Source organism: Marmota marmota, unplaced genomic scaffold (assembly GCF_001458135.2).
Source record: "Marmota marmota marmota unplaced genomic scaffold, marMar, whole genome shotgun sequence".
In the NCBI taxonomy this organism is placed as follows: Eukaryota; Metazoa; Chordata; class Mammalia; order Rodentia; family Sciuridae; genus Marmota; species Marmota marmota.
Genome location: NW_025999949.1, coordinates 18,122,941 through 18,145,897, shown reverse-complemented (window position 1 = coordinate 18,145,897; position 22,957 = coordinate 18,122,941). Strand labels below are relative to the sequence as shown.

At 38.1% G+C, this 22,957-nt stretch overlaps 1 protein-coding gene across 3 annotated transcripts in view; it reads right to left on the bottom strand.

Annotated features, from left to right (window-relative positions):
* Positions 1-14,774: 14,774 nt before the first annotated feature.
* The window catches only part of Colec10 (collectin subfamily member 10), a 37,989-nt gene continuing 29,806 nt past the window's right edge, over positions 14,775-22,957 (bottom strand). For 2 of the 3 annotated variants that reach the window (XM_048802059.1, XM_015486399.2), the window contains 2 exons: positions 22,030-22,125; positions 14,775-20,198 (listed from right to left, as the gene is read on the bottom strand). In XM_048802059.1, coding sequence (XP_048658016.1) covers positions 19,807-20,198; positions 22,030-22,125 — 488 coding nt within the window. In that variant the 3' untranslated portion in view covers positions 14,775-19,806. The remainder of the gene's footprint in view (positions 20,199-22,029; positions 22,126-22,957) is intronic. The other variant, XM_048802060.1, reaches the window with a different exon arrangement.

Sequence of the window (22,957 nt, the reverse complement as noted above, 5' to 3'; positions counted from 1 at the left end):
TAAGTAAAATGAAAATTCAAATATCAAAATTCTGAAAGTACAGACATCTGGGATCAATGATAAGTGCCCCATGACTTTCTTATCTTATGATACTCATTTCAGAACAACCACTTCAACTATCAAAAATGTTGTTTTTTTCTAATTCACATATTATTTTGAGGGAGTGAATACAATTATAATTAAGTTCATAAAAATTTCCTTCAATAGCTAACAATGTTTAAGAATTTGGTCAATAAGGATGTTCCATCAATGTAAACAAATTCCTTTGAAATACTATATTCCCTAGTAATTTTGGGCAAGTACGCCCATACCTTACTTTTGGTGGGTCTAATTTTATGTGTTTCTTTCTTTCTGGATCTTCCTTTTTATTTGCTTCCTCTTGGTAATGATATTTCCTTAAACAAATGCAATGTTTTAAATATCAACAGTCAAATTTGCCTACATTAGGTAGTGGGGGGTATCACTTTAAGTTTGTTATACTTTGTTATTTGTAGTGACAAAGTCCTCAGAACCCTTTGCCATAAACATTGTATTTTCTAAGTTACTTCATAGTTAAGAATATGAGTGCATACTGATTGTCCTCTTTCAGGGTGCCATTTCATTTACTCATTTGACACTTCTTGGTTAATGCATTCAATTTCCCTGAATGGCCCTCTATAACATTTCTTGGCTGCTGATATCTTCGGTTCTTCTGGAATCTTGAAACTTAAAAACATAAGGCTTTATAAGTCGTTGAAAAATCCTACCATCTGTCTTTCATCTATTTTAATTCTTTAAGCAAATACCAAGTTTGATTACAATTTGGTTTTTAATATAGATTTGGTGGCTTATTGCTTGTGGCCTTAATTTTCTTTTCTTACTTTCTACTTATTGTTTTTTCTTCTCTGTTATTCACATTTACCTTCTTCTCTGTTTTTCACATTCATTTCTCCATCTTCTGTTAATCCCAATTTTCTTCCTACACAACATGCAATCTTGGCATGTCCATCATCAGAGTCTCCTGGCTTCTCTAAACTAAGAGATGTCTAAACACTCAAAGGTTGAAGTCAGATTAGCATAAATGAGTTATACAGGAATACAGTGAGATTCTAGATTTATAATATCCAGCAAAGAAATGGTTGGTAATAAAGTCTTTTCTTGCATGTGTTAAGTTAGCTTATTGCCCTTATTAGTTATTCTCATTCTCCCACTGCGAATTGCTTCTACCTTGTAAGAAGGAAGGGTATTTGTGACAGCAGCATCACCTTAATTGCTTAATCACCTTAAATCCTGGAGGAAGAAAGATAGTTTGTCCCATATATTAAGCCTTGAGGAAAAATTAATGGGACCGTGCTCAAATCACACTCTCATTCGTGACCTGATCATAGTGGTTAGGGATAGAAGTTTATCTGATTGGTGCCCATTCATGACCTGATCATAGTGGTTAGGGAAAGCAGTTTATGTGATTGGTGCTCATTCATGACCCGATCAAAGTGGTTAGGGAAAGGAGTTTATCTGATTGGTGAGCTTGAAATATGTCCTTGTCCATGGAAAAAGAGGCAGAGCAATGTGTTTGCAAGTATACTTACAAACACGTGAAAGAAGATACATTGAACAAAAAAGCCAGGGTTCATTATGGGGGCTGCTCCAGGACACTACTTTAATGTCAACCTACCTTCATTTATAACATTAAAAACATAAATTTTTCTTTCAAAAAGCACTTACAATGTCAAAAGCCCATTGAGCAGACATGCAACTTAGTGCTAAATACTGTTCTTTTCTAAATGAAATATGATAAACTGTCACCTTGGATATAGATTGGCTTTTTGAAAAATGTAAGTCTATTGATAGTGCCTAACAATGACAAGTAATAACACATTAACAAGCAACCTGAACACCAGGATTGCATAAGAGCAGAATCATGTTAACAGTAGTGGAATCTATTTTAAATCCATTAGAAAAGCTTCAGTAGGTACCAGTAATGAGTTTTAAAGTACCCAGGTCAGAAACACCAAAACAAGCTGCTCGTTCACCACACAGGATCCATTAATCATTTATGTTGCCTGCAAAACTAGTCTGTTAAAATGGACCAAGCCTGCAGTGGAGGTGATGCTGACCCGTGAAATTTTCAGACACGAGGACCACACAGATGTTAACCATCAGTGACAACTTCTATAAGACAAAGAAGGCTGGTGGTACTGTAAGGAAGAACAGATTAGGAAAAATGACTTAGAATATCGTAGCCAGACAAATGCTACTCCATTTGTGGTACCAAGTGAATATGGCCACATGCTCAGCATAAAACTTCACCAAGAAGCTCTCTTCTCTACCCTTTAAATATGGTCTGGTTTCTCTCATTCTGGTTTCACTCATGTGATTCATCACTTGAAAAATCACAGTGACCCTTTCCAGGGGCCACCTCATGCTGGCACAGGATAGGCCTCTGGGTGCCACTTGTACGCTTCAGCTATCGTCTGTCGCTGTGTGCTGAGTCAAATATGTTTACTCCCAATCCTACATTTGCTGGTTCACTTATTACTGTGATAAAATAATTAAATATTAATAACCTAAGATAATATTTATCATAAAAGAGAGCTGTTTCTGTGAAAACTAAGTTGAGTACATTGTAAAATCTTGACTAATATAATTTTAATAATATTTGATGTGTTTAAATATACAATTTTAATAATATTTAAGTATGCTGCATCGTTGGGTGAGTGCACCACTTATTTAAAACAATTATGTTGGTTGTTCTCTTTACTCCTCAGCATCATTCTGGTCCATTTTCACCTTGGATATCTTCTCCCCCCTTCCTCCTAATTCACTCCTCTTTCTCCTGTCTTCACCCTCTTTGGCTATTTAGGAGGCAGAAATCTGAAAACTCATTCATCAACAGGATCCCTTTCTCCCTGGCTTCCACTTGTTTGGGCCAGTGAGAAAGATTAGGAGATCAAAGGAAGGGAAGTTTTGAGAATTTATTGCCCTGGCTCATTTCCTGCAGGGTCATGTTGGCATGGCCACACCCTGGACCAAAGTTCACACCTTCCGATGGGCAGCCTTCTTTCCCCAGTTTCTGGGGACCGCTCTCTCTCTTTTCCTCCCAGGACTGTGGGTGGTAATGGTGCTCAGTGGTGCTCAGGGTTTAGCAGCCCTGGTGTGCTCCAGTATCTCTGTGTTTCTCCATCCTTTGGCCACATTTTGTTAGTCTGTCTCTTTTTAAAACTTCCTTCAACTCACTCATTTTCAGTGGACTGGCTGTTTCTTCCCAGCACACTGACTGACATGGTGGAGGAGTCCAGAGTGTCAGAGTTGCCATGACACAGACCTGGAAGCACATTTGAATCTGATGCTAAGTGGAGAAAGTAGAGCATCCAGGGTACCTGCTCAAACTCCAATTACTTGTCCATCACACTGTGCATAATAAAAAATTCTCCACCACACACATATAATCTGCTCTTACTGCCATAGGGAGAATCAATTATTTATTGCTTTTTCTTGTTGCTTAGTTCCATTTCTGGCACATAATAAGTGATTATTAAATTTTGGTAAATTAACAAATTAACTTATAAATAAAAGAAAACATTTTCTCACACCGTTACAATTTCTGATACATTTTCCTGTCATTAATAAGATAATTCCTCTCTGACATTTAAGAAAACTGTTCTATAGGTGAGAATCAGATTAGGCTCATATGAAGATGTAAGAAGTTTTATTAGTGTCTTTTTCCATTGACTTACTACACAGCATAAAATAAATCATGCAGAATTTAAATGAGCTAAGCTAAAATGGCAAAGAGTCATGAAAATAGTCATTATTTTGGCTTTTGATCCATGTGAGCTAGAATTTAAAGTGTGTGTGTGTGTGTGTGTGTTAAAACTTTCTAGTCAAATAGTTTTAATAGAAAATGACACATTTGCTAATGATTGGTGTACTCTGCACTGACCTTTCAACACTTTGCTTTGTGATACTTATACAATCTTATATAACACTAATTATGTGCCAGACTTTCACTAATTACTCTCTCTATGTGACGTATGACCCTCTGATAGAGCAATTCTTTCATTAGCTCCATTTTACAGGGAAGGACACTGAAGTACAGAGGGTAAGTAATTTGCTTAAGGTGCCATGGCCAAAAGATGGTGAAACCAGAATCTGTACCCTTGACACTAAGAGCTTGCAGTTGCCTGTAGGAGAATCAGTGTTATGTGTTCCTGAAATTTCTTCTTCCAGAGCCCACAGAAAGGCTGCACTTCCTACATTGTCATGCAACTTGCTGTGTGCCATGTTATTTTGGCTCATTTTGGCATGGTTTATTTTAGGTTGTGGGCTTAGTCCACTGAAAGAGAAACTGGTAAAATTCTTTATATCAGCCTAATCTTCTTCTTGCCCAACCAATATTCTTCCACTGGGCCTGATGATGGAATCCTAGCCAGAGGAACATAGGCAGTAGAAATTTAATCCCCCTCGTAGTCCTGACCTTCAAACCCATCCAGTATAGCTCTCCAACTTTATCTTCTTTTTCTGTGACTTCCTATGAAGCCAGAGATTATAAGTGAAATCTCTAAGAGATGGAAAAAACCCCATTCAATCTGTTTTCTACCGTGAAATGAATGAGAAATAACTTTTATTGGGTCAAATCACTATAATTTGAGGGTGTATTTATTTAGAATAAATAAATAAATAAATAAATATGCTGTATCTTGACTGAGAAAAAAAAAATTAGTGTTTTTGAATCAGGCTGCTTTAAAGCAAAGCTATACTATGGCATAGACTTCAGTGCTAGGCAACAAGAGAGTCAACAGGAGAGGCCGGGATGTGTGAGAGTCTGGCTGCTCCTTTTATGCTGTGAAGAGCAGCTAGAAAATCTGTTGCCATGAGTAACTTGGGAGGCAGAGTGGATGCCTCCAACTTGTAGTTTTTGAGGCAATGGCTTACTAGGACAAGGACATTAATGTGTATTGGCTATTATTGGCTGCCTTTGGCAAGATTATGGCAAGTATAAATCTCAGAAAAGAACGGGTCACTAGACAAGCAGAATTAAAAGGGAGCAGAGAGTATAAAAGTTGGTGTCTTGCTGTGTAGAAGATGTCAAATCGTTAAAGATGAGATGCTACAAAACATTGAAGAAAAGGTCTAAATAGAAAATTTCAGTTGAATACAGTAATCTGCAGCGAAACTCAGACAGAGAATGTGAGCTTCCCAGCTGTATCTCCAGAGATTCTCAAAGAAATAGCCACTGACTTCAAGTAAAGGAGACCTGGATGGTGGTGGTGGGAGCAGAGAGATTTGCAGGGCTTAAGAATTCTTCCTGTCAAATAACATGGTGTGTGGCTGCTGGCACATGGAAGCCAAAGCAAGTAGATCAAAGCCCTGCTAATTTTTAAAGGGATCTCATTGCTAAGGAAACCACAACTCTGGTCTAAAAAAAAAAAACACCTTTGAATTTATTCACAGACCTAAAACAACCCTTAGGTCTCAAACCTTTGAAGAAAAAGAGCCAGGCTTCAAAGACTATTGCAGCTCCAGAAGAAGAGATGGTTTCCAATACCCACATCATGTGGCTAACGAGAGTAATAGCCGTGGACGGGGGTCAATGCCACAGATCCAGAGGTGGCAGAGAAAAATGGTCAAAGATGTCTTCCCAGGGAGCAGAATGAGGGTGTGGGTGAGCAGAATAAAGGGCATGCTTCTTCTGGCACCCCAAACCACCTCAGGGTCTCAGATCGGCTGATGGCGCTGTCAAATTGCCAGATATAATGTGACACTTTAAGAGCCATATATTGCTTTAAATAATAGAAACAAACATTTTTCATCCCTGAAAGTGTCAACTTGATAAAACATAATTGGACAATAAGATCACCATGAACATTATAACAATTTGAAATACCCAAGGCGGTTGCTTCTTGGAAAATTATAATTGCTATTCCTCCATTTGGGAAACTTCCAGTAATTGTCAAAACACTCAGGAACTGAAATTTCAGTGAATATGAAAGTGATCGTGGCACAAGATTGATTTCTAGCCAGCAGTTATATCCTTGTAGTCTTACCCTTGTTTGGTTTCTGTGTGAGACAGCGAGCACAGCCCTGCTGATTGGACTGGAGTTCAGACCAGAGTGCCAAGGAAGGGCAGTGCAAAGGATAACAGACCCTGTCTTTCTCTACTATCATTTTACTCAAAGGCTGAGTGCACACATTATTTTATATGAAAATAAATATGCTGTATTGTGGAATAGGTTGCCACATTTAGAAGAATTTTTGAGATGAGCTGTGGACCTGAAAATCAATTTCGTTTTGCAGCATTGACATACGTCAGCTTCCTGGGCTGAATCACTTGGCAGGAAAAAGTTGGCATGCCTAAGTTATCTGAGAAATTGGGAGGTGAGAGGGAACAGAAGGAAAGAAGGATGTAGGAGGCATATTACAATTTAACACGATGGGCATTACTGCTGAATGATTGTATATAAAATCCCACTAATCTTAGGATACTGAGTAGAGGGGCAAGATTGTAGGCTAGAACTACTAGGTAAAATGGTAAAATGCTCCAAAGTAGTTGTGATGTTGGAGTAATGGCATGGCTGTCCCCTTTATTCCTTTTTATTTCTTTTCCTCTTCTCCTATTCAGGATTTCAGTTCAATACAAATTGCAATAATTCAGAATACCGGTGTTTCATACAAACACTTCTCTTCAGACAGATACAAATGGATGGATGGATGTATAGATGGATGATGAAGAAACACAGAGAAAGACATCAATTCCCATGAATTAATAAAATCCATACTCACTCCCCCACCACACAATCTTATCCCTATTCCTGCCACAATGATGAGCACAAGATCAAGGCTGGGGACCACCACAGGACATTGCATCATAGCCTAGCCTGCAGGGCATGCTATATTTTTTTCCTCGAACTGATAAAATGAAAGGATGAGGGTCTTGTCTTGAAGACGACAATCTTTATCATCATTGTATGTGAATCTGCAGAACCCTTTTGGATCCTAGATCCAGAAGTACTCCGATCTAGCTGCATCCCCATGTTTCCCAGGGTCCATCCCCACTTCAGTTGGGGTGAGTTGAGTTTCTGTTTTTTGCCTTTGCAAAAGACTTGGGTTGAAGGAGCACTATAGGAGAAGCAGAACTACCTGCTGGTGGAGAGGAATGAGAAACCTGTTTTCAGAACAACCATTACTTATGGAAATGAACTTTTCCTTGAATGAGCTGAGAATGATTGGAAATAATATGTTGGGTCATACCCTATGTGTGGATATTTGATTAAAACTTAAACTCACAATAACCAACTTACTGGTATTTTTAGAACACATAATTGCATGTATATACGTGTGTGTGTGTGTGTGTGTGTGTGTGTGTAGTATCAAGGAATTTCAGAGTCTTATTTCTAGAATGTTTCAAAAACAGTTCTCAGAGATAAAGGCTGAGAATCACAGAAGTTCTCAGAGACCTAAGATGCTAGAATGTGTTCTTGACTGTGCTTTTGAATTATATCTGGCCCTTTTTCTTGAGCAACTTAAAAAGTTCCTCAAGGTACAAATCATATCTTAGTTTATCTGTATCTGCCAAAACCACCTCTGCAGACTTAGCAGTTCTTTGCCTATGAATAAATCTGCAGATATTTTGGGAGAAGTACCTACAACCAACTCTATTGTCTTAGCAAATTCTTTTTTGTCCCACCTATTTTTCATTGAAACTCTCCTGTTCAATCTAGATCATTGTTGCATTGCCTCACATCTGATTATTTTTAGCACTCTGCCCAGTTCTTAACTCTGAAGCATTATAGGATTGTCTGTATTAATTCTGGTTGTCCACCACTTCTGCTCTCTAATTTGGAAGATCTTTTGATTTTCTTATCTTACCCTGGTTTGCAGAATCCCCATAGACCAATATTAGCCTCTGCTGGCTGAACAAGCGAGTTTGGACTTAAATATTGTCTGTGATGTATTTTTTTTTTCCCAGTCTCTTCAATCTTGTCTCTGTCTGGCTCCACCACATTCACAGAGTCTGAATTTCTAGATGGCATCATGTGGATGTTTTATTCTCTGGCTTTTGGCCGAGGTTGGCCAATGTAAATGCACTTGTAGGAGAACAGAATGGTAGGAGATACATCAGCAGATGTCCTCTAGGATTCCATCCCTTACTGCCTACAAGTTGTTTTCCTATTTCGCAGGCAGTTCCTGTCAGAGAGCTCTTGCATGAGGCTCTCCCCAGGTCTGGTAAACTGTCTCCCACTTTGGCCCTTCAGGCTGTTGCTATCCTACTCGTTCAGGATTGGGGATTCCTTGATGGTTTCCCTTAATCCCACTGACACCTTTGTAAACAATTCACCTTTTCTCCTCCTCTCAATTTCCTCATTCACTTGTGCCTTCTTCCTGTCAAGACAACGATTAAACGCATCCCTAGAATAATGCCCTGCACAGAGTAGGACCAAGGGGCACCAGAACACCTGGATTCATCATTTATATGGTAGTTATTAAGCAATCAGGTACCACTAATTATATGATTAATGGACAGTTTGCTTTGGCCTTTGTACTACAAAGCGAGTGTGGTATAATCTCAGTTCTCAATAAAAATAACATGACGGAAATGTGTAGAGTACACTGACAGACGGAGCTGTGGAAGAAAACCCTGAGGGCCCTTGGGAAGCTGGGACATGTGAGCTGTGTGTCATGGATGAGTGAAGGTGGTTAAGGAGGTGGGGTGTTCTGAATGTCGGTATCCTCCCCAAATCCATATGTTGAAATCCTAACCCCTAATATAAAGGCATTTGGAGGCGGGAAGTTTGTGATGAGGCTCCTAGGGCAGAGATTCCTTCTCTCTTGTCTCTTAGACATAGTAAAAATGAGAAGTTGACCATCTGAAAACCAAGAAACTAGCCCCAGCCAAACACTGAATCTGTTGGCACCTTCCTCTTGGACCTCCCAGCCAGCAGAACTGCAAGAAGTAAATTTGTTTTGTTTATAAGCCATCTGGCTTATGGTTTGTTATAGAAACCTAAACCAAGTAAGACAGCAGACAATGGGGAACAATACACAAAGTTAATATATACAGATCAGAGATGAATACACTGTGGAAACTGCTCATATATACATTCCTACATAGATTGGGAAATATGTACCTAGAAAGGGTGATGACAAATAAGAGGCTGGAAATGTGGCAGGGGCCATATTACAAACAGTGCATATTCATTCATCGAGTATCTAGCCTTCTCATTGGTTATGAATTGGTGGCTTTCTTCTAGAGGACTATAAAGCTAAGAGAAAGAATTGGAGGCAGGACGGCTGTGACTACACAACTATAAAAGTGAGAAAATGATTGCCATCATGGATGGATTGAATGCTACTTCATTCTCAAAATTAAATAAAAGCAGCACGTCCTGTTACATACATCACAGTAATAAGAGAGGAAGATAAGAGTCATTTTAAACTGATGAGAATAGTTTTCCTAGTCTAGGATAATATTTCTACAGCAGAAGACCTGGATGCTTTTTGAATCCCAAACAAAGGACCTGGGTCCTCACCACCATGTACACAAAGGCCAGACTTCCCTCCAGCAGCGCTCCCACTGCCCTTTAAGAAGACCCTGGGCTCTCCATCTCCCTGTCACACTCTGCTCAGGATCACATTGTGCTAGCCCCAGGGATCCCAATATATCATTTTTTTTTCTCTCTCTCTCTGTCAGAGCAGTCGCCTCTCAAGGTTCTTTTCAGGAACTTTATCACATCTGACTTTAAGTGTCTTCAACCAGATCCCCCTGGAACACTCTATCTCTATTAGAATCATTTTCTTTATGTGAAGCTGTATTTTTTTCTTGCCTTCTGAGGGACAGAAATAAAAGAATAGTCTTCAGAATTCTTGAAATATCTATTTGTTCCTTTTGAGGAATAGATGAATGTTCCAAAATTTCAAGCCTATTCATGAATGATGGAGATGTCATGAAATAGCAATGTTTGTGTACATTTTTCTTCTTTATGAATAGATGTGCTATACACACAGATAACAAGCTTAGAAAAATTGAGTTGTGAGAAGTCACACAGAGCATGAGTGGCAAAGCTCATGCTTTACAGAGACTCTAAACCTTCCAAATATGCCATTATCACATGGTGAGACAGAATAGGACTGCCTTATTGAAATCTCAGCAAAGTAACCTTAGGGTGACAGTGTGTGTGACTCAATTTCCTTGCAGGTAAAATGGAAATCATAATAGTATATGCTACCTAGTACTGATTTGAGGATGACACTAAAACCATGTGTAAAATGCTTCATGTAATAATGTTCAAGTTATGGAAGTTAGTACAGTAGTCCCTGCTGACCTGCAGGTTTGCTTTCTGTCATTTTAGTTACCTGGGGTTAACTGTGGTTAAAAGCTTTAAGTGGAAAATTCCAGAAATAAATGATTCCTAAGTCCATAGTTACATGCTATTTTGAGTTATGTGATAAAATCCTGTGCTGTCCCACTCCATCTCACTCAGACATGCATCATTCCTTTGTCTAGCATGGCCACGCCGTGTACACTACCTACCTACTTAGCAGCACCTTAGTTTTCAGATCCACCATTGTGGTAGTACTTGTGTTCAAGTCACCCTTACATCACTTATTGGCTCCAAAGCACAAAAATATAATGCTGGCAATCCTGATATGAAAGAGAAGCCCCCAGGTGCTTCCTTTAAGTGCAATGGTGAAAGTTCCCTGCTTAGTAAGAAAAGAAAAAAAAAAGCATGCTGATGTTGTTAAGATCTCTGTTAAGAATCAAGCTTCTCTCTCTGAAACTATGAAGAAGGAAACAGAAATTTGTGCTAGTTTTGCTGTTGCATCTCAAAATGCAAAAGTTAGGGCCACCATGTATGGTATGTGGTTTAAAATGGCATTAAATTTATGAATGCATAAGTGGGAAAAATGTCATATATAAAGGGTTTGATATCATCTTCAGGCATCCACTGGAGGTCTTAGAATGTAATCTTCCCAGATAAGGCAGGACCATTGGACTGTATGCCCTGTTTTCTGACTAGACATGTCCAACCTCCATTCTTGATCTTGTTGTTTTGACTCTTCTTTATGGGCAAACTTCTTCATCCTCTTATTTTTTGGTTTTCTTTTTTTTCTTTCTTCCTTTTTTTGGGGGGAGGAGGGTACTGGAAATTGAACCCAGGGACACTTAACAACTGAGGCACATCCCTACACCTTTTTTAGTGTTTTGAGACAGAGTCTCACTAAATCCTCAGGACCTTGCTAAATTGTTGAGGTTGGTTTCAAACTTGAAATCCTCCCTCGCCCTCCCTAGTTGCTGGGATTATAGATGTGACCACCATGATCAGCTACAGGCAAACTTCTTGAAAGTATTTCCATGTATGTTTACTGAAATTCTTTGCAGCCAATTTTCCCTAAAACCTAACTCTACTTTGGCTTCTGCTTCCATCATGCTTTTGAAAAATCCCAGAGACACTTTTAAATCATTATTTTAAATTAAATTTTCAGAGATATTCAACACAGTTGAATGATTCCTCCTTCAAACATTTTAGAAATCTATCACTACTTTTCTGACTACTCTTCATAAGTCTTCCTAAAGAAACCCTCCACTTCCCTTCCCTTCAACACTTACATTTTAGAATAACTGAGCTCTCCGTGTTGGAATTTGTACTTTGCTCATTCGATATCTTTACTCTAAGCAACCTCATCCATTTTTTACTGTTAAATTCCATTTCTGTGTCCATAAATCCATGTCACTGTATGACCAGGACTGCCTATAGAAAGAACCTAAAGTAATATAAATGGAAAATGTGTGGGCTTTAAGTTACAGGCTCAGATAATGCAGGATTGCAATGCTGCTGGCACAGAAGAATTTCAAGTCCTAAAAATTGCTCTTTAGGAGTATATAATATGGTTGCTCAGGTGCAGAATCATCATCTTATGTAGTAGCATACGTTCTTTCTGATTGGACTTTTGGAAGAAGAAAATATCGTGCTTCTCACATTGTGTGGGGGTGTTGAGTATCACTGTCTTGAGTGATTTCTAGTGGGTAATAGGAGGGAAACTTGCTGTGATGTATAATTTGGTAGATATTTTGATTAATTAATCAAAAATTTATGATCTTTATCTTTTCAGTCTTTGAGTTCAACCTGATTTCTTTGATCTAGATCTAAGACATTCTTAGCATGTTGGCTAGATGGTAAAAATGATCTAATACTTACGTGAGAGGAGAGGAAACAAAGACAAAAAGGCGCTGTCCTCATGTCAGAGTGAACTAGTACTGAGCTTGGCCCATGTGGTAAAAGGCCCAAAGACTTAGTGAGCATGTTCTATCAATGAGGAAAACCAGGAATTTATCCTGATGTATATGAAAGGAGGTAGATAAGAAACTAACTCTTCTTTGCTACCTAGAGTAGTTGGAGAGAACATGTTTAGTGAAGAGGAAGGACACTGATAAAGTGAAAGCAGAAATCCATATCTTTCCAGAGCACATCAATAAATCAAGGAGAAGTTCATGGAATTGTTGATCACCCAGGCAGTGGGGTCCTGGGCCCTCAGTGCAGTGCCCACCATGCATTTTTAGGAAGGATCTAGTTAGCTAAACATGAAATTTCTGGGGAAAGCCCTAGAAGGGCAGGGGTATAGAAAATGATCCAATATGACAAAGTCTCAGGTTTAATTCCCTGAGACTTCTAATGTCCAGTGGGTGCTCAAGTTCACTGCTGTCTGGAACTTAATAGAGTATGCCCCATGCTATCTCTGCCCACAACCAGCAGCATTAGTCGAATTCTTCCAGCAGGAGTTTGATGAGAGGCATCTGAGAAGAAACTATAAAGACCTGCTGTCTTCTAGTACAAGTGTCTCCCAAAACAGGGATATTATTAAAACATCAGTTGTCTTCAGTTTTTGTGAATTGAGGTGGGGTTTATTGAGTTTGGTGGGAAGAAGTTTAGTTCAAGTGTTAATCAAAGTTGCCATTGAACATGTAGACCTAAGCGAGGAGGGTTAACTTCCAATGATCATGGCAAATTCCCTTTATTCATCTTTAGGTATCAGAGGAAGAAGTCATGTCAGGAATAAAGTTTGGGTCTACAGTATGAATAATATGTGGTAAGTGTACTCCTGCAAAGGGCTGCAATATGGCTGGTAACGTCTAGGGATTAGTGGGCCAGAAATATTTTGTTAAATGCAAGGTTGTTTCAGAATCCCAAACCTGCGAATTATTTAGGAGTATAAACAATTTGAAAACTTGCAAAAGAGTCTCAGAGGTTTCCCATACCAGGGCCCAGATTCCAAGTAACTTTTCCACTTGGATATAAGGGCTTGTTTTGTGGTGATCAAAGGGACACATTTATTGTTTCATGTATAATTTCACCTTGAAAATATTATCTTGATAATCGATGGGAGCATAAATGGGTGAAACCAGATCATTAGTGCATGTTGAGCTATTAAATTTCTTAGCTTGCAATAATGAGGGAAACTTATAACAAAAATATTTTTTAAAGAGAAATAGTCATGTAAAACCCCACTCCAACCCCAATGAGATAGATCATCTGAGGAAATTAGCCCTCAGCTATTATCTCTTTTGTGCTTTCAATGGCAGAGGCATAAACATGAATATTTATTCCCTGCCTTATTCCTTTTATAAAAATCCTACTATGCACAGGTTAGAGAACTCAGAAAAATATTTTCAAGCTCATTTGGAAACTGTCCTCTTTTGATATTTCATTGTAGGGTCTCAAGTATTTTGGGCTGTTTCAACATATTTCCTCTTCTCAAATGTGGAGACCGAAATTAGACATAGTTTCCTGTGTTTAATTCTGTTCTTTAAATCTTATGGTCCTTGAGGGCAAGGACAATGACACTGTTACATAGCAAGTTAAGAACTATGGTCCATGCAAATGCCAGTAGAATCAATCCTAGAGTTTGAGTCTCTGAAAAGTACCAAGGTCAATGACATCAAAGATGAGATCACAAAACAGGGGGTTTGGGGAAAAGATTTTTAAACATAATCATTTTCAGAAAGTATTTACCTCAAAAACACATCTCTTCCAACAAACTGTCTCTAGAATCACCTTCTCTGAGTTGATTCCGGAAACAACCGTGTGAATCTACTATGTGGTCGTAGGGGAAGAGTCTCCTATAGTTTATACTACACAGACTACACTGCTCCTGAAATATCCACCTTGAACTTATTGGATTGAAATTGGATGTGACTCCCATCTCCAACCCCGCTCTTAGAGGTCCATCAGCTAGGTTTACACAAAGAGCAATGGTTAACTATTGATAAATTAATCTGTTTAAGGTTTCCAAAATGTGCCTGTGTGTGTGTGTGTGTGTGTGTGTGTGTGAGTGTGTGAGTGAAAGAGTTATGTATCTTTGAAATTGCACAGACACACAAATCTCCATTTATCTCCCAACTTCAGTTGCTAATGTGGTGAAGAATCTGGGGTTGCCACATGCACAGGTCCGTGAATTGTAGATGGCTGACTCACCTCTCCTATCTCCCTCCCTACCCCTCCTTATTTTGCAATGAAAGTGACAATCTGCAGCACATCTGAGTTTCCTGAATGTCAGGTGCAGGACACCAGGAGAAAATAAGGCAAAGAAACACTTGCCACTTGTCAATGCTCATTCATATGCAACCACAGGATACATTCTGTCTTGAGAGGAAATAGTGTGGGCAGGCATACACATTGACATGGGAACGCAGTGTTCACATCAAAACTAGTAAGTCAAAGTAGGAGTGCTAATGTATTTGAACAAATGTGTCAATGTTACTCTGTAAGAAAGAGTGACGCAAATACTCCCACAAGAAATTCATTTGCCCAATTTATTTTAGTATATTGTTGAAGAGTTGTTATGTTGTAACATAACAGAGATATAAAAATAGAATACATTTATGTAATCCTGAAAATGTATTGAATCTGGAGGCTCAATGTCCCAGGTTTGAGACACAGAATGAGCCTGACATAGAATTAGCTTGAAGTACAACCTACCTATGAGACTAGAAATCTGATCTGTCTTCTCCCATTCTGTCTCCAGTGTTTATTGGTGCCACATAAAACATATTAGATATGTTAGCAACTTTTAATGAATTCATGAATTCTACTATTCACCTAAGCCATAGTCTTCATGCACCTGGACACTGATTTTGACTTTGTTCACTGACTGGCACTGCACATCTGCCCTACATCCTCTCAATATGCCTTACCAACTACCTCCCTCCCTCCCAGGTGGTTGAGCTCTGTCTATCATGTACTGTTTCCTAATATACAGATTACTTATGATTGGGATGCTCCACTTGACTTTGAATGCTATTCATAGCCTACATCTGTGTCTCAGCAACAAAACTTAAATTCAGTCAATGTGGAACATACTGTGTCAGTTATTAGGATCACGAAGTACTGGATATTCACCAGTATTCATATTATTGGCCAAGGACATAGTGGGGGAAATTCTTAATTCTATTCATCTTTTCCATAAGAATCTGCTATTGATGCCTCAGCTTATCTTTGTGCTGGGCCTCTCAGATAGAAATAATAAAAGATAAAACAAGGACAACAGGGGAATCAGAAAGAAATGTATTTTGGGTTTCTATAAGGAATATGTTTCTAATAGGCTTATTGAAATTATTGAAAATTCTCAAATACAGATTGCATGACTATTAGGAAACAGTAAAATTAAGTCTCTTATTCATAAAAAGATTCATATTCTATATGGAAAAGGGCAACTTTCCTTCAATCCCCATTTAAAAAGACTTAATAGGTTTTCCCTCAAATTTTAAAAGATTTAGTTATATTATGAAGGTCTTACAAACTCAAGGCAATACAAGTCAATGATTTCACTTTGAACTTTAAAAAAGTTAATATATGTGACAGATAGAGGTTCAAAAAAGCTACATCATAGAAAAAGTACAGATGATTTTAAGATCAATCATATCCAGTTATGAATCTCAGATCTAAGTCTAATAAGCATAGTTACTTCTGGCAAATTTATGTACCAGAATAAATTCATCTATAAATAAGTATAAAAGGTTACTTTGCTATGTATATTCACATAATATCTAGTATGTATACACATATGCTGTATGTATAGTTTATATAATTTATTAGTAACATACATGTGATACATACAGACTTAGGTAATTTTTTATATATTAAAAGATGCAGTTTGTTTCTTTAAAAAAACTTATAGCACATGTAGCTTGTAGTAATGTCTAAGTTTTACTGCATACATATAACATGTTTAGCTGTTTCTCTGTTGAATTCTTTGTTACATCACCTCCTCAATTACCACAGTACTTTCTGGGGAGGAACAATGTAAATTAGGAAAACAAGTTTTGGAGCACTAATAGTCCCTAATGTGGTTGGTAAGTGCACAGTCAGCTCTGGTACTCAGATAGTCATGACACCAGATCTAGCTTTTGAATTTCTAAATGATGCTTTCAGACTCTTGTTCCCCTCATGGAATGACACCATCATTTTCTTATCAGGGATAGCACCTGCAAAAATTCAATTTCAATCTGTTGATGATGCTGTGAATGACTTTGTTTAGTTTACCCTTTCTATTCCACAAATATCTTGTTGCTTCTAAATTATGCAATCTACAGAGCTGAAAATCAGTTGGTTAACAAAAATCAGAGCTACTCATATTTAGATAATACAGATTTTAGAAGAATAAAACACATTTTTTTAATGCCAGCAGTTTTTATGGATGAGCTGTACAAAATGCAATCAATGTTTGTTATATCTCTTTCCGCCTGGAGTATTCACCTTTCCACTGTGTTTGAGCAATAACAAGATATAGGATATTTCTTCCAGCCTGGTTGAAGAATGTGTTGCTTTGAAAAGGCAGGATTGTAAATTTTTTTAAAAAAATTCTCTCCTTGAAACTTTATGTAGTCCTTGGGAGATACCCAGATGTAACCCTGAAAAGCCTAATATAAATTAGCTTGTTGAGAACAAAATTGTTTTAAAATACTATTTATGGGACATTTCTAGTGAATTATTGTATGAAGAAATGATTATTCAATCAATTTTATTTTGGAAAAATCTTGATTTTTTCCCCACATATATAATATGATCTCCTTCTATCTGTAGATATCTGCAAAATTGTACTGAGCTTGTACTAAGTTACCTTCACAACACTATTGTCATATATTGGCAACTATGAATTTAAAAGAAACCAGTGAACACTGAGTCTTTAAGGCAAGATTCTGAATCCCCTGCATCTCTGTTAGTTAACCTTTGTCTTTCACTTGAAAAAATAATAGAGATGGATTATTTGAGCCCCTACTATCACAGGGCACTGTGGATGAACTTCCCATTCAACATTAAATCAACAGGCATAGGCAGGATAACAAAAACCACTGGATTGGCAGTTTCAACCATCAGACTGGAGGCCTGCCTTTTTTTTCCTCCAAAGAATTTATTTTGTTAAAATTCCTTGCTTCCTGGGGCCTTAGTATTCTCATTGGGAAAATGGTATAAAATGCCTATGCTTCAGAGTTCACAGACTTCATCAGGATCAAATGAGCAATGACATGCAAAGGCATTTTATAAAGCAAAATTTATTTGCAAATGTAGGTTTTCATAGTAATTCCAATTAAATGTGTGGTGCCTTCTAAATATCTTCCAGGCAAGGATTCAGGATGAATCTTAACTCTTTGAAGGTTGTCATCTCTCGGAAACATCCATAACAAAGATGAGTCATAGAGACACCTTCTGTTAGTATTATAATATTCATAACAGATATGATAGCATTTGCAGTATGCATAATAAGCATTCTTATTTTGGGGGACTTAGAACAAATCAGAATATGGATCCCAATGGGCGCTGTTTCTAGGCTGGATATGCCGTCTGTTTCCCCCTCTTCTCTTATCCCTTTCTTTCCCTCCACATATTTCTAGGTGTTCTTGTTCCTAACCATCTTGGCTGGCATTCTACCCAAGGATAGGGGCATGGGCATTGTTGTCCTGCTTTATAATTTTTATTAAGCTGCCTATCCTTCAAAATAGCCTATGCCACATTCTCAAAAGACAACAAGTAATGAATTCCATAACCTGACAAATTTCTATTATTAAGGTGAATTGAATAAGATGTTAATGGGAGACCTTGACTTTCATGTCATCATATCTTAATGACATTTATATGATTAGAACCTTCAGAACTTTGACCCAGAAGTGAAAAATGGAAAGATCACAATTTTGGCTAGTAGACTTTTTTTTTGAATGACTTAAAAATCTAGGTTAAAAATTGATTAGTTGTCAACATTTAAAAATATGAAGATATAAAGTTACAGCTTTCTGACTTCTTTTCAAATGCCAGGTCTTGTAGCAACACAGATTGCTCCATGGCAACATTAACAGTGGCTGAGGAGCATATGGCTCCTCCAGAAAAGCAATTGTGTTCATGTATCAAGGTCCTCACCTGTTCCACCTTGTTTATGTATGTCATCAGTCTGGCCCCTCTAGGATCTGAGTTTGTGGTCCTTGCTGACCCCACAGAACTAACCTCATTAAATCCCAACTCATACCCAGTGATGGGAAAAATCGTGGACAGATGGTTTAAGGAGAACATATGTTGTTGATCTGTTTTTCTCATTTCATTAACCCCTTTGCCAGCATTTAAAACAGTCTAATCATATGTCACAAACCATAACTGGAGCATCAGTTTATAAGAGGATAATCTAGAGTTTCATTGAACTGTTTATTTTTAAATGTCAAGTGAAATCTGCTTTAAGATTTAGTCTGTAGTTCAAGGCAAATTTTACCAGCTCCACCAATGTGAACTCTACACACATTCCAAATTCCATGCCAGACACAGACCTGTGATGTCCAAGCTGTAGGAAGGGGACCTCTGGTATGGATTTTTCCACAATGTAAGTAGATAGAGAGTGAAAGGTTTCCCCATGAAATGTTACATGTCACATGTTAGAGGGACATGTTAGAGGCAAGGGGAAAGACACCTGGAGACACAGTGATGGTAGCATGTTTTAGTATCTAGAATTTCCTGAAGGCTTCACAACCCCTCTCTCATTCTCCATACTTAAGGGGAGGAAAGTCTATGTGAATAATCTCATAATGAAAAAAAGTGAAGATGTAGTTAACGGGAGGCAGCAATCAGGAACACGTTGTTTGAAAACAACCCTTCTCTCTCTCTTTTTTTTTTTCCTTTTCAATTTCCAGAGTTTCCTTTTACTTAAATAAAAAAGTTTATATCTAGGGGCCTGAGATGAAAGTGTAGGTCTCTAGAACAGGTCCAAGGCTCCAGTCTAGTATTCTTCAGTGAAGGATACAGATCAGAAGCACAAAAGGAGTCTCTATGATCCCATGTGATCTGGAACAGGTCACTAAGCTAGAAGTTCCTCATATAGAGGTTTGAGGTTAAGCATTTCTATGTCCCGGTAAACAAGGGGAACTTTCAAGTTTGACCAGGGCCATAGTGGGTGACTGGTCAAATATTTGGATTGAAAGGCAGGTAACACCTTGGCATTATTCACAGAAGTCTTTCCTGTGTGTCTGGCTTTGAGCAAGGGCAGGTTAGCTTATTCATCACCAACCAACCTAATCATCTCTGACCAACTGGTCAATTACCCACAGTGGATAGAGCTCTAAGGGGAGGTGTCAGAGCAAATTCCAAGTGAACTCTTCATGTGGGCATAGACAAACACCTTCTGCTCAACTAGTGATTCAAACTCTCTCAGGACCCATGTCATCTGGTGAGCTCTTGTGTCAAGGATCTATTACATACAAACATGTTAAGTATGTCACAGAAGAGAGACAAGAATGGATAAAACCAACTGCAGTGGAAAATGCAGGGAAATTTCAATTGTGTAGGATGAGGGAAATTACTTTTTCTTCTTGACAAACTCACAGACAAAGTACATGGTGAGATGACACTCCGTATCATTCCATCTGCCTGAACTCAGCATTTCCACACAGTCCTCATGACCGTAGGGGTCGCTGGGCTCCCCCTCCTTCCAGTTGCTATAGTTCTGCAGTGGGGTGTTGTCCGTGAACACATACTGCCCCTCTCTCTCAAGGTCATTCACCCCAATGAACACCCGGAAGAAGCCACTCTTGGCAACATAGTCAGCAATAAGGGTGTTGATGGCTTCATCCTTGGGCATGGCTAGCATGCCTCCCCGGATCCTGCAGTGGGTGAGGGATTCCCTGTAGTTCTTCTCCTCCTGCACGATGTAGTAGAATTTCTCTTCAGTTTCCCTGATTCCTGCAATGACTATATAGGGAGGAAAAAGAGAGTATCATTATTCATCTCCAAAAGACAAGGGTCAAGTTTGACTGAAATACAGACAGATGTAATTCATTTGTTCAGCACTCGAGAATTATTTTGCAAGGTCCTGTCATGAGAGCATCACTGGTTTTTCTCTAATCATTAAGTGGAGAATGAACATCTACCATCTGTCCTTCCTTCCTTACCTCCTCAACTTCCCATAGAGCTGTCCAGCAGGGAGTTCCATTGACAAGGATTTGCTATGGGAACTGCCACCCAGATCATTCCATACTATCTTCCCAGCCCCACTTATGTTTTAGCCATATTTGCCCATGATCATGTCCCCCTCTGTCTTCTATTTCCATGTCTGGAAAGTCTTACTGCTCTTCTACTTGACAAACTCCTATTCATCACTTAAGCAGTCTTTCTGATGCCCCTGCACAGACACGGGATTCTAGTGTTCTTCCCTGTATTCCAGTGCTCTCCCACTTTACAGGTCTTTACAGGTCTCAGCATATTCTGCTCTAATTGTTTGCCCAAGTGTTACTTCTACTCCACTGGGAATGTCTTGAGGAGAAGGCCCATGTCTTTGACGCTCTTCAACCTCATTGCATCGACCATTCCAGGGAATGATAAATGCTTAATGACTGGATAGAAGAATAATACAGAACCTTGTCAACTTTGGGCAAAGTTCTGAGACTGTAAACTTGTACATTGAGATTTTCCATGTTATCCAGATACAAGAGGGAGACCAAGTTACTGACTGAATTTCCAATACAATGAGAGACTCAGAATCATCTTTAGCTCATATAATGGAATACTTTGGGCTTTAGGGGCATCTATGCATACATTTGGGGTCCATAACTTTAATTTATAAAGATGTATGTGACCACTATACTATTAGAAACTATTGCTCTGTGTTGTACCTTTGAGGTCTGGTTTATCCATGACAGTCTAAGTCATATCAGATACAGAATCTTCAGTAGGGTTACAACTAGAGCTATAATTAAGGTGATAATTTAATATCAAGTATTTCCTATGCCTCTAGTATTACCAGGTAATTATGAACACAAGATGGCAGCTGTGTGCTTCCTATAATATATAACATATTTTTGTGAATTACAATAGATAAGAGTACAAAAAAAATGAAATCAGTTATAATAGTAACTACTATAGTTCCCTCAATAACACTTTCTCTGAAGAGCATATATGAGCACTTTCTATTTTAAGGACCTCACTGCTAACTGTTATGGGGAAATAGACAAAGGATAACAAAAATGACCAATATGGAAAGTTACAAAACTTAGAGAAACATATGATTTGTACTGAGTTTTACTGTGGAGTAAAAGGACTCAGGATAACCTGTATTCAAATCCTGTTCATTAGGTCTGTATCTGTGGGCAAGATACTTTGTCTGAGCTTTAATCATGGTATCTGTCATAACAATCATAAACATTCAGTGAAATAATGCTAGCACTCACACATTATCTCAACTGCTTAAGGAAATGGGTCTTGTTTTCATCTCTTTTCCTGAGATTCTTGCTGTCCCTTTTTATCCCCAAGGCACAGGTTACCAAGCTCTACTCTTTTCTCCATTGCCTTCTTAGGAAAGTACTTTTTTTTTTTTTTTTTTTTTTTTTAACCAAGAGGCAACATACACATGCATGAATCTATGTCCTAGAATCTCAGTAGATATTTAGCATTTCAGTAGGCCTGTAGACTGGTGACACTATCCCAGTAAGTCTTTGTCCAACTTAAGGTATTTTCTGCTGGGAAATGTGTTGAAAGAGACAAAATCCATAGATATATAGTCCAAAGCAAAAGAGAACTTGTTCACCATTCTTGACGAACTTCATAGATGTCTTAAGCCGGGCAACACTAATGTCAAGTTGTCCAACGACTTTCCGGTATCTTCCACAATCACAGACAGTACCTTAAATGACAAAAACTGTGCAATCATGTGGAAGTAAATGCAAACCAATTAGAAAGGGCATTTGTTCCTTTCCTAATATTTACTCTCTTTTTCTAGTCTGATAATAGCTCTCTGTGAAGACTATCCATTTAACTTTTTGTTTAAAACAAGGTTTCCAATTTATATCCTTTTTAGGAATCCAGACAACATCTTTTAAAGTGTTTGAAATGATTTAAAAAATTCTAAAGTAAATTTTTGAAAAGAAGAATAAATCTGACACACCACCAAACAAGCGTGGTGAACCATTTGGCATTTTTGTTGAACACAGAACTTCTCTGTTCAATCTCAGAATACAATTTTTACAGCCTCCTTAAAACACATTTGCAGCCAGGATCTCTTGTTACTGCATTATTCACTCACACAGCTCTCCAAAGAGAGGAGACATTTTTCATGATTTGATCAAATGTTAATTCTGATTATTCATTTAAAGTATAGCTTGCATGTTTCAATGTCTATGTTTAACTCCTGCAAGTAGGTCTAATTTATAATTTTGAAAACCAGCTGTCCAGTTTGTTGGTTAACTATGATTTTAGTTCGCCAGTCTCCTTTCCTCACCTACCTTTTCACTTTTCAGTCACCTAGAGAAGCAATTAGATGGAAAATAAGATAAAACTCAAATTGAGTCCCTTTTTCTGTTTAATAATGTCTGTATCATGTAAACATTTGTTTTCTTTTTTCCTTGGTCATGTAAAAAGTAAAAACAATTTTATTAACCAAAGGAACAACAACAACAACAAAATCTGTGGCTTAATTATTCCATATTCTCTGTTAGATATAAGGTATGAAAACAGTT